The 15313-nt window shown below is 41.2% G+C and overlaps 1 protein-coding gene across 1 annotated transcript in view; it reads right to left on the reverse strand.

The window, feature by feature from the left end:
• Positions 1 to 328: 328 nt before the first annotated feature.
• Positions 329 to 15313, reverse strand: part of Sh2d4b (SH2 domain containing 4B) — a 78403-nt gene continuing 63418 nt past the window's right edge. Inside the window, exons 7-8 of the mRNA XM_060390920.1 lie at positions 13114 to 13334; positions 329 to 1720 (exon numbers count right to left, since the gene is read on the reverse strand). Of these exons, the coding sequence (XP_060246903.1) occupies positions 1628 to 1720; positions 13114 to 13334 (314 nt within the window). The 3' untranslated portion in view covers positions 329 to 1627. The remainder of the gene's footprint in view (positions 1721 to 13113; positions 13335 to 15313) is intronic.

Below are 15313 nucleotides of genomic sequence, written 5' to 3' on the forward strand. Positions count from 1 at the left end.
CTATAAATAGTTGATAGTTGCTGAAGAAGACACAGTCACTCATTTTTTTAAAGATGTGACTGCTAGTATATTTCTATGGTAGAGTAAAAGGTCATACTCATGCACATATGGGCAGCACTAATTTTGTTTAGTGATTGTTTTTTATAATATATATATATATATATACATGATACTGAGAATATACTGGTATGGATATGGAGGATTGGATATGGGAGAAAGGGAACAATAAATACTATCATTTCTCATTGTATAGATATATGAAATTCTTAATAATAAAGAAAACACTGTTTAAAGGACAATAAATAAATAAATAAATACCCTCCAAATAACCATGTGTGGCAAAGTACCATTGGCATATAAAAACACGAGGCTGAAAAACATGGTGAAAAAGTAGAAGCAGAGTCAGTCACACTAAACTTGCTGTAATAATAACCATGGGGGTGAGCAATGGCACACGTAGCCAAGGATGCAAGAAACAAAAGAGCCAAGAGCTTGAGTAGAGAATAAAAATGTCTTTTTCTCCTATGATACAACTCTCAAGGCAAATAGTATAGTTTCCTAATGTTTCCAGAGTTCATTCATCCTTTTATATGTACCCAGTGTTGTAAGGATTAGAATGTCAGAAATTTTCAGGGTGTGGATTGGAACTGAAGCCTTCCAGATTTCAGAACCTGCAATCTTGCTGTCACATCTGCTATCTCCTTGTCTGTGTCCATAAGGGAACAACATGATTATGCTCAAATTAGAGATCATACTTGAGAGCTTCTGAGTTACTGGGAGGTTAGTCTCATTAATATGAACAACATGCTCAGATTAAGGAGACAGAAAAATTAAAATGACAACAGAGCTAAGCCTTTAAGTAGAGAGCACACAGAGAGTATTCCAGACAGCAAAGGCCTCATCAAGTATCTAAACTCCATCCTTGGATTTATAATCCATCCCAGACCTGTACACATGAACATGGAATCATTACCTTAGTAGTGCAAATCCAGAGCCAAGATGTGAGGTAAGGTGGAAGAGAGAGGTAAAAGTAGTTAAAGAAAGAAGACAACACAAAGCCAATCACCCATTCTGAAAGCTGAGCTTAGAAAGGTTAGGTAATGCCCATGATGGTACCAACAAGCCCATGAACACTAAGAAAGATACAACATTTTTGTCTTCCATGGAAGTAGGTAACAAGCCTGTATCTGTTATCTCTGAGACTTTATGAAATGGTATAAAAATAATTTGCTAGAAACCATTGCACATTGGTGTTGGGAGTTTTTCAGAAGGGCATTCACTCAACAAATATTTACTGAGTGTTGGACCTATGTTAAATGTAAGGTTCGGCACTGGAATTGCTTTGGGTTACTAAAATGTGATCCATTCTCTCTAGGAGTTCAGCTTAGCACAGTTATGATAGACAGGCCTCCAGGAGTGTTGTTATTTGGGGTTTCTGTCTTGAGAATTGGATCAGTCTCACAAATGCAGTCACATTTCGTAGGTCACATTCTGGAGACTCACTAATGTAGTTGTTCATCAGAATAAATGCTGGTCATCCAGAAGACCATGAGGTTTGAATTGGGACATTCTTAAGCTCAGTTCAAAATCAAAATATTCGAAGGAGTTTGAAGAGGAGGAAAACAAATCATTCAAACAACAGGTGATAGTCTGGTGGGCTATCCCTCTGTCCACAGGGTTCCTGCAGCAACTCTCCACCTGAAACCGTGATGATTTCCTCCTAAAGGGAAAAAGAAGAAAGGAAATACAATTAAGATCCAGAAGAGACATAAACATTCATGGGGAGTCAGGTAGAGAATGGATGGAGACAGAAAGATTAAAGCCATGCGTCTACCTCCCCCTCACTCAACTTTCTAGAAATAAAAGGGGAAACCTTTTAAGAAGATATGCAAGAAAAAAGAGGAGGAAGAAGAGGAGGAGAAAGTGTAAGAGGAGGAAGAGGAGGAGGAGGGGAAGAAAAAGAAATGCATCTTTATAGTGTGAGAAAATAAGAAGGAAGACCACCAGCAAGTGAAAATGTGAAAGAATTGTTGAAAAACAAACATATGGTCTGAGAAGAAGTGCAGGCTGGGACAGGTGAGAAACAGGACTCCAAATAAAAGTTTGCCACTGTTTTTGGTGAAGCTGAGGATACTGAAACCACAGACATTGCCATACCCCTCAAAGAGCTACTTGTTTTTGGCTCCAAGCCTACAACAGAAAGCACTGCATCTGAAAAACAAAAATTGCCTACTCATGAATAAACTTGAGATTGAAAGTTGGAAGACTGTCTCACTACTGAAGCTTTTAAGGAGCACATCAACTGTAACAGAAAGATGCAAAACAGATTTCTAAGAAAATACCGAACTTATAGAGAAAACAAAGGGAAGCTTTAAGAGATCTACACTATGTCAACAAAATAAGTCATCCATAAAAGAAGAGTAGGCTGGTTACAAGAAGAAAAAAAAACTGAGCATGCTATTGAGAAACGTGACTGTTTAAATTAAAAATATTTTCAGCAGAATAGATAAAACTAAAGAGCAATTTGGTAGATACAGAAATTGTAACATCAATAAAAAGATACCTAAAAATAGAACATGGACCATGAATAAGAAAAGACAATTTACGGTGACTAACCGGAAGTAGCCATTAAGTATATTAAAAGACATCTCAGCAACAGTGGCCATGAGAGAAATGCAAGCTAGACAATAGTGAGCTATAATGTCTGCCCATCTGATGGGAAAAAACAGCCTCATATAGTTCTGGCAAAAACATGAATTGGTGCCATGTTTATGAAAGGCAATCTGGCAGGTCTTCTGTAATTAAAATGTACATACTTTTCTTTCCAGCAACTTTAGTTCAAGGAATCAATCCTGGAAAATGCTGCATATGTATCCATAGTGACGAAGTCACTGAAACACTGTTCCTGATCATGAAACTGGAAGGTGGAAAGATGGGCACAAGAGGGGAATGAGTAATTAATCTGTACTCTACACCCATATGAGGGAATCCATGGAGCATTACAACTCCTGGTAAATATACTAATGTGGAAAGATCTGCCAGGCATATTTTTGAGACACGTTCTTATGCTCTGCCCTTAAGCTCACTATGTAGCTGAAACTGACATTGAACATTTTATCCTTATTTCTCCCCCTTCTTGAGTGCTGAGATTACAGACTTACTTATCTGCCTATGCAACCTGTTTATGCAGTGCTGGGGTTCAGATACAGGGCTTTGTGCTGGGCATACACTAATACCTGATATTTATTCCCAACCCCTCCTAACCACATTTTAATAACAAACAGCTCCTACTGATGATGTTGAAATGACAAGAATAATTTTTATCACTCTAAACAGTGATATGTCATTGAAATATTCCAGGGATGTTACTGAATCCACTTACTGAAGAGAAAACTGAGCCACAAAAGCCTGAGTTGTGGCCCAAAGCCATGCATAGTAAAGAAGCTGGGATTTAAACCTGACATTCTGATATCGCGGACCATGTCTTTAAACACTTACAGTTTATTAACTATGGAGTTTGATAGTTAAATTATTGAACTATATGTTGTAAAAAATCACAAAATTATATATTTTCTTATGTGCATAAGTTTTGGTATTACTGCCTAGTACATAACACATGACACGCTAGTAAAGCAAGTTAGAAGATGCAATCAAGAGCTTGAAATGAATGAGGCTGACATAATTAATGTAATCATAAATTAATGATGTCATTAAATTTAATTTATCAAAACTGACCACCAGACCTCCAGGTGGGCATAGGTGATATCTCTGTGTGGAGCTTGAAGTGAAAATGTTGATCTCCAAAATTTAAATTTGGAATGAATAAAGGCCTTTAGAGATATCTGGTCTGGCCTTTCTGTGTAGAACCTGCCCTAGGAGCTGGGCATTGACTCTTTGATTGAAACACTGGGGAAGACAAGGAGACACAGCTGCTGAAGTAGTTTATTTTGAACAAGAGTAACAAACACTGGGGCTCAGTGAGAAGCACAAACTGGAGAGGAAGGCCTCTGGGAGCCTAACTCCTGACTGCAGCTGGTACCAGCCATTGGAACTTAGCCAAGTGTCTGGGCCTCCCGGGTCTTGGTTTCCTGGTCTGTGAAAAAAGGTCAATATGTCTCCATAACAGAGAGATCACCATGATTATGAGGGCTGGTATGCTTGACCCAGAACAGTGCTACCAGAATCCACACACTTCCTTCCTTCCACCTTTCTCTGACTGTGAGAAGGCCCTTTCCAACACAAGTAAAAATGCACCCTGACCCAGTCTAGATCCACAGCAGTACTCTTGGCCCAGGTATCTAAATGAACAATTTTCTTTTCTCTCTTTTCTCCTCTCTCTTTTTGTCTCTCTCTGCTTTTGGTGTAATCTTATTTTTGTTGGTGTTGGTGTTGTTTGCTGCTGTTGTTTTGCTTATAGCCACATAACCTAAGCTGTCTTTGAACTGGTGATTCTCCTGCCTCAGTATCCACAGTTTGGGATTACAGGTTTTTCCCAACATGCCTGGCTAAGCAGGCAATTTTCTATGAGCTTTATTCATAAGCCAGTAAGGAAATATCTCTCAAGACTTCTGTGGATGGATAAAATAAAGAAAGCAATATATAATTGAAGAGACCGTTTAGCAGCAAAATCCCAGTGCAAGAAGTTGTGACTCCTTCTACACCTGTGAAACTCAATTAGATATTGGACCTGAAGTTCCCATAACTTTATTTCAGAATCCCTCAGGTCTTCCTGAGGTACAGTTGCTGAGGTACAACTGTTCTTACAGTTATGACAGCTGCCAACAACTGCATTAACACAATAGTTGCTTCTCACTATGATATGTGTGAGACATTGGCAAGACAGTCTCTTTCCTGAGGTGATTCAATGGCGGGACAAATGACAATAGTGGGCACAGGATCACAGGGTACAGTGTCTAGTATGTATCCACTATGGATACAATATAGTTGGAAGTCCACAAGATTTCAAATAAGCACTGTGTGTATATTCATCTGCTCAATGTTATGGATTGAATGTGCTCCCCAAAAGCATGTGTTCCAAGCATAATTGCAACTTAATATTTTTAAGGGATAGGACCCAGAAGAGGCAATCAGGTCCTAAGAGCTCTGCTCCAGAAGTGGATCAAAGCCATTGTCTCAGGGCTGGGATCCTTGTTATAGAGTAAATTTGGCCCCTGTGTCTGCATGTGTGCATGCATGTGTTTGTATGAAAGAGAGGTCGAGAGAGATGTGTGCATGTACATGTGTATACACAAGTGAGGTTGCCTGTGCACATAGGAAAGTGTGGAGACCAGAGGTCACTTTCCAACTTGATTTTTGAGGCAGTGTCTCTCCTCTGAACCTGGAGCTTGCCATTTTGGCTACACAGACTGGTCAATGAGCCCTCAGGATCTGCCTATCTCTACCACCTCACCCTCAACCCAGCAATGGAGAACAAGTTATGCTGGCATCAGTGGCTTCCATATGGGTGTTGGGAATCTGAGATCAGGTCTCCTTCTCATATAGCACACAGTTGACCCACTGAGCCATCACCATAGACCCAGATGTGTCCCCTGTTACATTTGTCCATTCTCTTCCTCTCTCTACCTCTTACCCTCCTTTGTTCTTCCACATATTTCCAGGAGATGATGTATTAAAAAAAAAAAAAACTCTCCATGACAGTCCCTCCATTTTGGACTTCTCAGACTCCAAAGGGGTGAAAAATGGGTTTATTTTCCTTATAAATTTTCTGATGTATTGTGCTCTATTGTAATGGCAACAAAAGCAGTAGGACTAAGTGACATGGCCAAGGTCATCCATGTCCCAAGTAAAAAAGCAAATTTAGACAAGAACTGTCATGACTCAATTGTGGAGGTAAGTTTCTATAGGCACATGGCTGCTTGCTGCATTCCAGCTAGCTTCAATGCTGCCAGAGTCCTGGGTAGGAGTTTTTTCAGAGAAGTGTTCCTGAAATTAAGACAAAGGCTCTGACAGGGTACCAGCTCTCATCTCCTGTGCTAACAGGCAGTGCTCAGGTACTCAGGGAGAGAGGCCTGGGATTAAAATTACATGTACAGGGGGGCGGAGCCAAGATGGCGACTAGCACACACAGTTTCTGAGCAGTGGGATACCTGATCTTCTAAGTTGGAGAATGGAAGGACCCCCAACCCAGGAAAACCACAGCGAGGCTTTCTGAACACCAGAGAACATCGCAGGAGGTGAAAACTTTGGCCTCCGGTCACCCGGAGACTTGCTTGGGGAGGGAGAGAAAAGATCCTTTGTTCTTGCTGCACTCCCTTCCCCCAGACCTCCTTCCTCCTCGGCACAGCGGCACAGCGGACTCATCTTTCTCAGCGCAGACCTAACTGCCTGCGGTATACAACCGCTGAGACGGAGCCCCAACCACTTTAGCGGCAGACAAAAGCCAGCAGTACGTACCCCGGAGTCCCAGATTCGCGCAGCGGCTGCACCATCCTCCCAGGGCGCGAATCTGCTAGACACCATACTAGCTCCGCAGGATCGCCATCACTGACGGTACGGCCCGCCCAATCCCACAGTGACAGAGAATACGCTATATACTCACCAAAACCAGGCAGAAACGTCATACAACCTGGACACACCAGGCGCTGGGCCTCCCAAGCTTGGAGAGCACAACGAAGAGATCCCAGGACTTCCCAGAAAGCATTGGGACTAGCAAGCCAGTCTCCAGTTACAGCAGGACGTGGCAGCGGAGCAGTACTGAACTGGCGGGGCACCACAGCCCTCCAGTTTAAGACTAACCAGGGCCAAACCAGAGAACAGAGAGCCTGATTACCCCATCCCTGCTGAAGTGACCACCCTGAAATCTCCAGCTGCAGCAAGACCTCAGAACCTGGCAGTGACAGCAGCACAGAACTGGCGGAACACATCAAAGAAGCAGGGCCAAACCAGAGAGCAGAGAGCCCCGGATACCACGATCTCGGCCAAGAGACCTGCCTGTACAGCTAGTCCTCAGCACACGCTGAGAGTGCTCAGCTTCCTGAAGAACTCTCCAGACACCAGAGAGAGACAGCACCAGTCTGATCTGCAGAATCCAAAAACAAGCAGGGAAGGTTTCAGATAAGCCAATGGCCAGAGGTAGGCGAAAGAACACTTCCAACATAAATCAGGACATCATGACTTCACCAGCAAACCCCAAAATCGATGGATACACCAATTCAGCAGAAGCACAGGAAAATGATTTTAAAGCCATGCTTGCCCAATTATTTGAGGCTCATAAGGAGGAAATGAACAAGTCTTTCAAAGAGATGGCCAGTCAATTGGAGGCAAAGAAAGAAGAAATAGACAATATCCTTAAAGAAACACAGGCAAACATAGCCAAACAAATAGATACACAAGTAGAGGAAAAATTAGTGGCATATAAGAAGGAAATGAAAAAAGAAATAGAGGCCATCGTAGAGAGACAGGAATCCAAATTCAAACACATGAAAGAAATGGTGCAAGGCATGAAAACAGAATTAGAATCAATAAAGAAAACACAAAATGAGAAAACCCTTGAGCTGGAGAACTTGGAGAAAAGATCAGGAACCACAAAAGTAAGCATCACCAACAGAATACAAGAGATGGAAGAGAGAATCTCTGGAGCTGAAGACACACTTGCAGAAATGGATACTTCTCTCAAAGAAAAAGTAAAATCAGAAAAGTTCCAATCACAAAATATCCAAGAAATCAAGGATGCTATGAAAAGACAAAATCTAAGAATAATAGGAATTCACGAAAAAGAAGACTCCAGACTCCAAGGTCCAGAAAATATTTTCAAGAAAATCATAGAAGAAAATTTTCCCAACTTAAAGAAAGAGATGTCCATAAATATACAAGAGGCCTACAGAACTCCAAATAGACTAGACCAGAAAAGAAACACATCACGTCACATCATAGTCAAAACACTAAATCTACAGAACAAAGAAAAGATATTAAAAGCAGCAAGGGAAAAAGGCCAAGTAACATATGAAGGTAGACCTATCAGAATCACGCCGGACTTCTCATCAGAAACTATGAAAGCCAGAAGGGCCTGGGCAAGTATCATGGAGACTCTAAGAGATCACAAATGTCAACCCAGACTACTATACCCTGCAAAGCTTTCAATCAACATAGATGGAGAAAACAAAATATTCCATGACAAAACTAAATTTATACAATTTCTACACAGCAAACCATCCCTACAGAAGATACTAGAAGGAAAACTCCAATCCAATGAAAACAAATTCACCCAAGAAAACAGGGCATACAGATAATGTCCCAACAAAAATGAAAAGAAAACAAGCAATGAATCAGGGTTAGATCATCGACTCCATTACAAAAGGAACTAACATGCATTGGTCACTATTATCAATCAATATCAATGGACTCAACTCACCAATAAAAAGACACAGGCTAACAGAATGGTTAAGGAAACAGGATCCAACATTCTGTTGCATCCAAGAAACACACCTATGCAACAAAGACAAACACTACCTCAGAGTAAAGGGCTGGAAAAATGTTTTTCAAGCAAACGGTTCCAGAAAACAAGCTGGAGTAGCCATCCTAATATCTAATAAAATAGACTTTCAACCCAAGTTAATCAAAAAAGATAAGGAGGGCCACTATATTCTCATCAAAGGAAAAATCCACCAAGAGGACATCACAATCTTGAATATCTATGCCCCAAATACAAGAGCACCGACATTCGTAAATGAAACATTATTAAAGCTTAAATCATACATTGATCCTAATACCTTAATAGTGGGAGACTTCAACACTCCACTCTCACCAAGGGACAGATCAACTAGACAGACACCAAATAGGGAAATAAAAGCACTCACAGAATCCCTAAATCAAATGGACCTAATAGACGTCTACAGATCATTTCACCCAAACTCAAAAGAGTACACCTTCTTTTCAGCACCCCATGGAACCTTTTACAAAATAGACCATATAGTGGGCCACAAAGCAAGCCTCAACAGATACAAAAGGATTGAAATAATCCCTTGTATACTATCTGACCACCATGGACTAAAGCTCGACCTCAACAACAACAGAAACAACAAAAAGCCGACACACACATGGAAACTAAACAACTTACTACTCAATGACAGCTGGGTTAAGGAAGAAATAAAGAAAGAAATTAAAGACTTCCTAGAATTCAATGAAAAGGAAGGCACAACATACCCAAATTTATGGGACACACTGAAAGCAGTGCTCAGAGGAAAATTTATAGCACTAAGTGCCTGCAAGAAGAAATTCGTAACATCACATACAAACAACTTAATGGCCCAACTGAAAACCCTAGAACAAAAAGAAGCAGATACACCCAAAAGGAGCAGACGGCTGGAAATAATCAAACTAAGGGCTGAAATCAATCAACTAGAAACAAATAAAACTATCCAAAGAATCAATGAAACAAAAAGCTGGTTCTTTGAGAAAATCAACAAGATAGACAAACCCTTAGCCAAACTAACTAAAAAGCAGAGAGAAACTATCCAGATCAGCAAAATCAGAAATGAAAATGGGGACATAACCACAGACATTGAGGAAATCCAAACAATTATTAGGTCATACTACAAAAGCCTATATGCCACAAAATTTGAGAATCTAAATGAAATGGATAATTTTCTGGAAAGATTCCATCTACCAAAACTAAGTCAAGATCAGGTAGAAAGACTGAATAGCCCTATATCTCCCAAGGAAATCGAAGCAGTCATTAACAGTCTCCCCTCCAAAAAAAGCCCTGGACCAGATGGCTTCAGCGCAGAATTCTACAAGACCTTCAAAGAAGTGCTAACTCCAATTCTCCTCAAGCTATTCCACAAAATAGAAACAGAAGGAACACTACCAAACTCATTCTATGAAGCCACAGTCACCTTAATACCTAAACCACACAAAGACCCAACAAAAAAAGAGAACTTTAGGCCTATCTCTCTTATGAACATTGACGCAAAAATACTCAATAAAATACTTGCAAACCGAATCCAAGAACACATCAAAGATATGATCCACCATGACCAAGTAGGCTTCATCCCTGGCATGCAAGGGTGGTTCAACATACGGAAATCCATCAATGTAATCCACTACATAAACAAACTGAAGGAGAAAAACCACATGATCATCTCCTTAGACGCCGAAAAAGCATTTGACAAAGTCCAACACCCATTCATGTTTAAAGTCTTGGAGAGATCAGGGATACAAGGCACATACCTAAACATAGTAAAGGCAATATATAGCAAGCCTATAGCTAACATCAAACTCAATGGAGAGAAACTTAAATCAATCCCACTGAAATCAGGGACAAGACAAGGCTGTCCATTGTCCCCATATCTCTTCAACATAGTACTTGAAGTCCTAGCCAGAGCAATAAGACAACTAAAGGAGATCAAGGGGATACAAATCGGAAAGGAAGAGGTCAAAGTGTCACTATTTGCAGATGATATGATAGTATACATGAGCGACCCCAAAAATTCAACCAGAGAACTCCTTCAGCTGATAAACACCTTCAGCAAAGTGGCAGGATACAAAATCAACTCAAAAAAATCAGAAGCCCTCCTATATACCAAAGACAAAAAGGCTGAGAAAGAAATTAGGGAAACAACACCCTTCACAATAGCCACTAATAACATAAAGTACCTTGGTGTGACCCTAACCAAGCAAGTGAAAGACCTGTTTGAGAAAAACTTCAAGTCTCTGAAGAAAGAAATAGAAGAAGATATCAGAAGATGGAAAGATCTCCCGTGCTCATGGATTGGTAGGATTAACATTGTGAAAATGGCCATACTGCCAAAAGCAATCTACAGATTCAATGCAATTCCCATCAAAATACCATCTCAATTCTTTACAGACCTTGAAAAAAAGATTCTCAGCTTCATATGGAGAAACAAAAAACCCAGAATCTCCAAAACGATCCTGTACAACAACAGATCATCTGGAGGTATCTCCATCCCTGATCTCAAGCTGTACTACAGGGCAACAGTAATAAAAACTGCATGGTACTGGCATAGAAACAGAAAGGAGGATCAATGGAACCGCATAGAAGACCCAGAAATAAATCCACACACCTATGAATACTCGATATTCGACAAAGAAGCCAATTCCATTCAATGGAAAAAAGACAGCATCTTCAACAAATGGTGCTGGACCAACTGGATGTCTACATGCAGAAAAATGAAAATAGATCCATATTTATCACCCTGCACAAAACTAAAGTCAAAGTGGATCAAGGACCTCAACATAAAACCAGATACGCTAAATCAATTGGAAAAAAAAGTGGGGAACAGCCTAGAACTCATTGGCACAGGAGACAACTTCCTGAACAGAACACCAACAGCACAGGCTCTAAGAGCAACAATCAATAAATGGGACCTCATGAAACTGAAAAGTTTCTGTAAAGCAAAGGATACCGTCATCAAAACAAAATGACTGCCTACAGATTGGGAAAGAATCTTCACTAACCCTTTATCTGACAGAGGACTAATATCCAGTATATACAAAGAACTAAAGAAGCTGAAAAGCAGCAAACCAAGTAATCCAATTAAAAAATGGGGAACAGAGCTAAACAGAGAATTCTCGACAGAGGAATATCGAATGGCAGAAAAACACTTAAAGAAATGCTCATCCTCATTAGCCATCAGGGAAATGCAAATCAAAACGACCCTGAGATATCACCTTACACCCATCAGAATGGCCAAGATGAAAAACTCAAGCGATAACACATGCTGGAGAGGTTGTGGAGAAAGGGGAACCCTGCTCCACTGCTGGTGGGAATGTAAACTGGTACAACCACTCTGGAAAGCTATCTGGCGCTTTCTAAGACAAATAGGAATAGTGCTTCCTACAGACCCAGCTATACCACTGCTAGGTATATACCCAAAGTTTGTTCAAGTACACAAAAAGGACACTTGCTCAACCATGTTTATAGCAGCTCTATTTGTAATAGCCAGAACCTGGAAACAACCCAGATGTCCATCAACGGTGGAATGGGTACAGAAATTGTGGTATTTTTATACAATGGAATACTACTCAGCAATCAAAAAGGAGGAAATCATGAAATTTGCAGGCAAATGGTGGGATCTAGAAAAGATCATTCTGAGTGAAATATCCCAGAAGGAGAAAGACAAACATGGGATATACTCACTTATATAGACCTATAAGATATGATAAACATAATGAAATCTATACACCTAAAAAAGATAATCAATTGAGCGGACATGGGGTAAGATGATCAATCCTCATTTAGAAAGACAGATGGGATGTGCATCGAACGTATGACAGGAGTCTACTGAGCGCATCTGAAAGACTCTAACTAGCAGTGTTTTCAAAGCAAAGACTCATGACCAAACCTTTGGCAGAGTACAGGGAATCATAAGAAAGAAGGGGAGTTAGTCTGATGGGGAAAGGATAGGAGCTCCACAAGGACCAAATACATCTGGGCACAGGGTCTTTTCTGAGACTGACATTCAACCAAGGACCATGTATGGACATAACCTAGAACCTCCACTCAGATGTAGCCTGTGGTAGCTCAGTAACCAATTGGTTTCCCAAAGTGAGGGGAACAGGGACTATTTCTAACAGGAACTCGATGACTGGCTCTTTGGTCTCCCCACCCCCGAAGGGAGGAGCAGTCCTGTTAGGCCACAGAGGAGGGCTTTGCAGCCAGTCCTGAAGATACCTGATAAAACAGGATCAGATGAATGGGGAGGAGGTCCCCCCCATCAGTGGACTTGGAAAGGGGCACGGTGGAGATGAGGGAGGGAGGGAGGGAGGGACTGGGAGGGAATGAGGGATCGGGACACGGCTGGGATACAGAGTTAATAAAATGTAACTGATAAAAAAAAATAAAAAAAAAATAACATAAAAAAAAAACAAATAAAGCTGCTACAAACATGAAAAAAAAAATAAATAAAATAAAATTACATGTACACCAGGCAGGTCAAGACATGGGGCATAGGGAAGAACTTGGGCCCCAAGGCCTGCCCTGGACAACCGTTGGCCTCTTCTACCCCAACGCACCATAGCACTGAGACCCTACAGCCTTAGCTTGGAGCCTGTACCTGCTGCACTTGCTCCAGGCTCTCCTCAGCCAGAGTTTCTGCCAATTCCATGCCCTACTAACACTTCAACGAGGGATACCTTGTGGAAATCAATGAGGTCTGTGAGGGTGGCATGGCGATTAGGGTCCACTCCCAGAAAGCTGTAGAAGTCCCCAGAAGCATCCACAAGAAAGTGCTTGAATCCTTTCTGCAGGCGGTAGGACAGGGTGTAACCCCAAATCTTCTCACTGACCCGGACCAAAAAAGCTCCCTCTGTCATATTCTCCAGAAGGTCTTCTGCACTCTCTCGACTAATAATTCCTAATTTAAAAGAAGAGAGGAAAGGAAAATAGTTAAAATAGGTTCTGTACCTTCTTCTATTCCACTGCCAAGTCATTCCCCACTCCTTTCTCTTTGGCTCAATTCATAGGCCAACCCTGCTGTCTAGGGTGTGGGAAGAGAGGAGAAAGCCTTTGAGGGGGGGGGAGGGGTTGGATGGTCCCTTCCTGTTGCTGCAAAAGTACATTGACCCAGAACAACCAGCTATAAGCCTGGGGACAACATTTCTAAAAGGACCAGAGTGGAGCATGCTCTTCTCCAAATTAAACCAGGCTAATTTGGATTAATTAGGTAAGCAAGGAATTACTAATGAACTGGAATTATAGCATCTATTGATTACAAATACTACAGAGCCTTAAAGCCCAGAGTTAATGACTAGCCAGAATGATGGAGGACCATACCACATTGACCTGGTACAATAGGTGAAACCTGAATAGCACTTTCCCTTAAGGCAGGAAGATGTAACCTTGTGGAATTGAAATACAAAATTTTCATCAATAAAACTCACTCTAAAATAATGCACAATCATAATGCTTTGAATGTGTTTACAATCTTACATGCAGCCCCTGCACATGATTTAAGCTTTCTCTGAGTGCCTATGCATACTGAGCACAAGTTCCTTGGTGGGAAAAATAATGGAACTCCATTTCACACAAGGACTAGGACCTCCTAATGTGCTTCAACCTATGTCCAGTGGCACCACCACAGCATAGAAGTCAGGTCTTGCCTTGGAATTACCTATACATTGGCAGCAAACCCTAGAAATGCTTGAAAGCTGTCTTCATCCAGGTGACTGGAAAAGCCAAGTATTTGGTGGGTCAAACTCTGGAGAGCAGGGAAGTAGGGAGAAGGGAGGGAGCCAGAAGAGGTATATACATTCTTCAACACCTGCCCCCACCAAGAGATCTTCTGCCAAATCCTTAACTTCTCCAGTGCTCTTTGATATTTATGTGATTATAACCCAAGTCTATTTCACAGGTACATTATGGTTTTCAAGCCCAGTAAAAGGTTTCACATGTTTTTAGTTGGTTGGTTGGTTGGTTGGTTGGTTGGTTGGTTGGTTGGTTGGTTGATTTTGATCCTGACGATAGTTGTTGGGTGTTGGGGCCATCTCATTTCCTGCTGTTTGAGGAGAGCAAATGAATTGTAGCACATCAACTCTGTGTACCTACTTGCCTACTTGACAAGGCACACACCCTTTATGTTCCCTGTGCCTAGGCAGGGGACATATGTACACACACTGCCAAATACCCCTTTTAAAGACAGTCAGTATGCTTGAAGGCTACTGCTCACATCATGTTTTAGGACTAATGGCAACCAAGATGGCTAGCTCTCCCTAACCAGGCAAAGTACATGGATAGTCCAGGAGATAAAAGAGGAGAAGGAAGACTGCCTAGCCACAGAACTAAAGAAAGTATATTGTCCTATGTCAGAGTTGGTCTGAAGAGTGACCCTATATAAGAGGCACAGAAAAATTGATTGTGATTGTTAGTTTTAATTGTCAGCTTGACACAATGTAAAATCACCTGAGGGACTACCTACTTCCAACTCGCTTCTGTGCATATCTATGCAGAACTGTCTTGAATGTCTTAACTTCATGGTGGGAGACCCAGCAGAAAAGTAGGCAGCACCATTCCCTGGTTTGGAATCCTGGACTGTATAAGAGTCGAGAAACCTAGGTGAACACTAAGCATGCACACTTTCACCTTTTTTTCTGCTCTTCACTGAAGTTGTGATGTACAAGTCCCTGGCCCTGATTCAACTTACAGTGGCAGACTATCATCTAAAACTGTAAGCCAAATAAATCATTTATCCCCTAAATTGCTACTTGTCCAGGCATTCTGTTCCAGCAACAGAAATTATTTTAAAACAAGGCTGTGCATTGTGAGGTGCTTCCTACTCTAGGAACTACATCATTACTACATTTTTGAGTCCTAACAATGGCATCCAGTTCTCTCATC

This window comes from Meriones unguiculatus, chromosome 9, assembly GCF_030254825.1.
Source record: "Meriones unguiculatus strain TT.TT164.6M chromosome 9, Bangor_MerUng_6.1, whole genome shotgun sequence".
Taxonomy (NCBI): Eukaryota; Metazoa; Chordata; class Mammalia; order Rodentia; family Muridae; genus Meriones; species Meriones unguiculatus.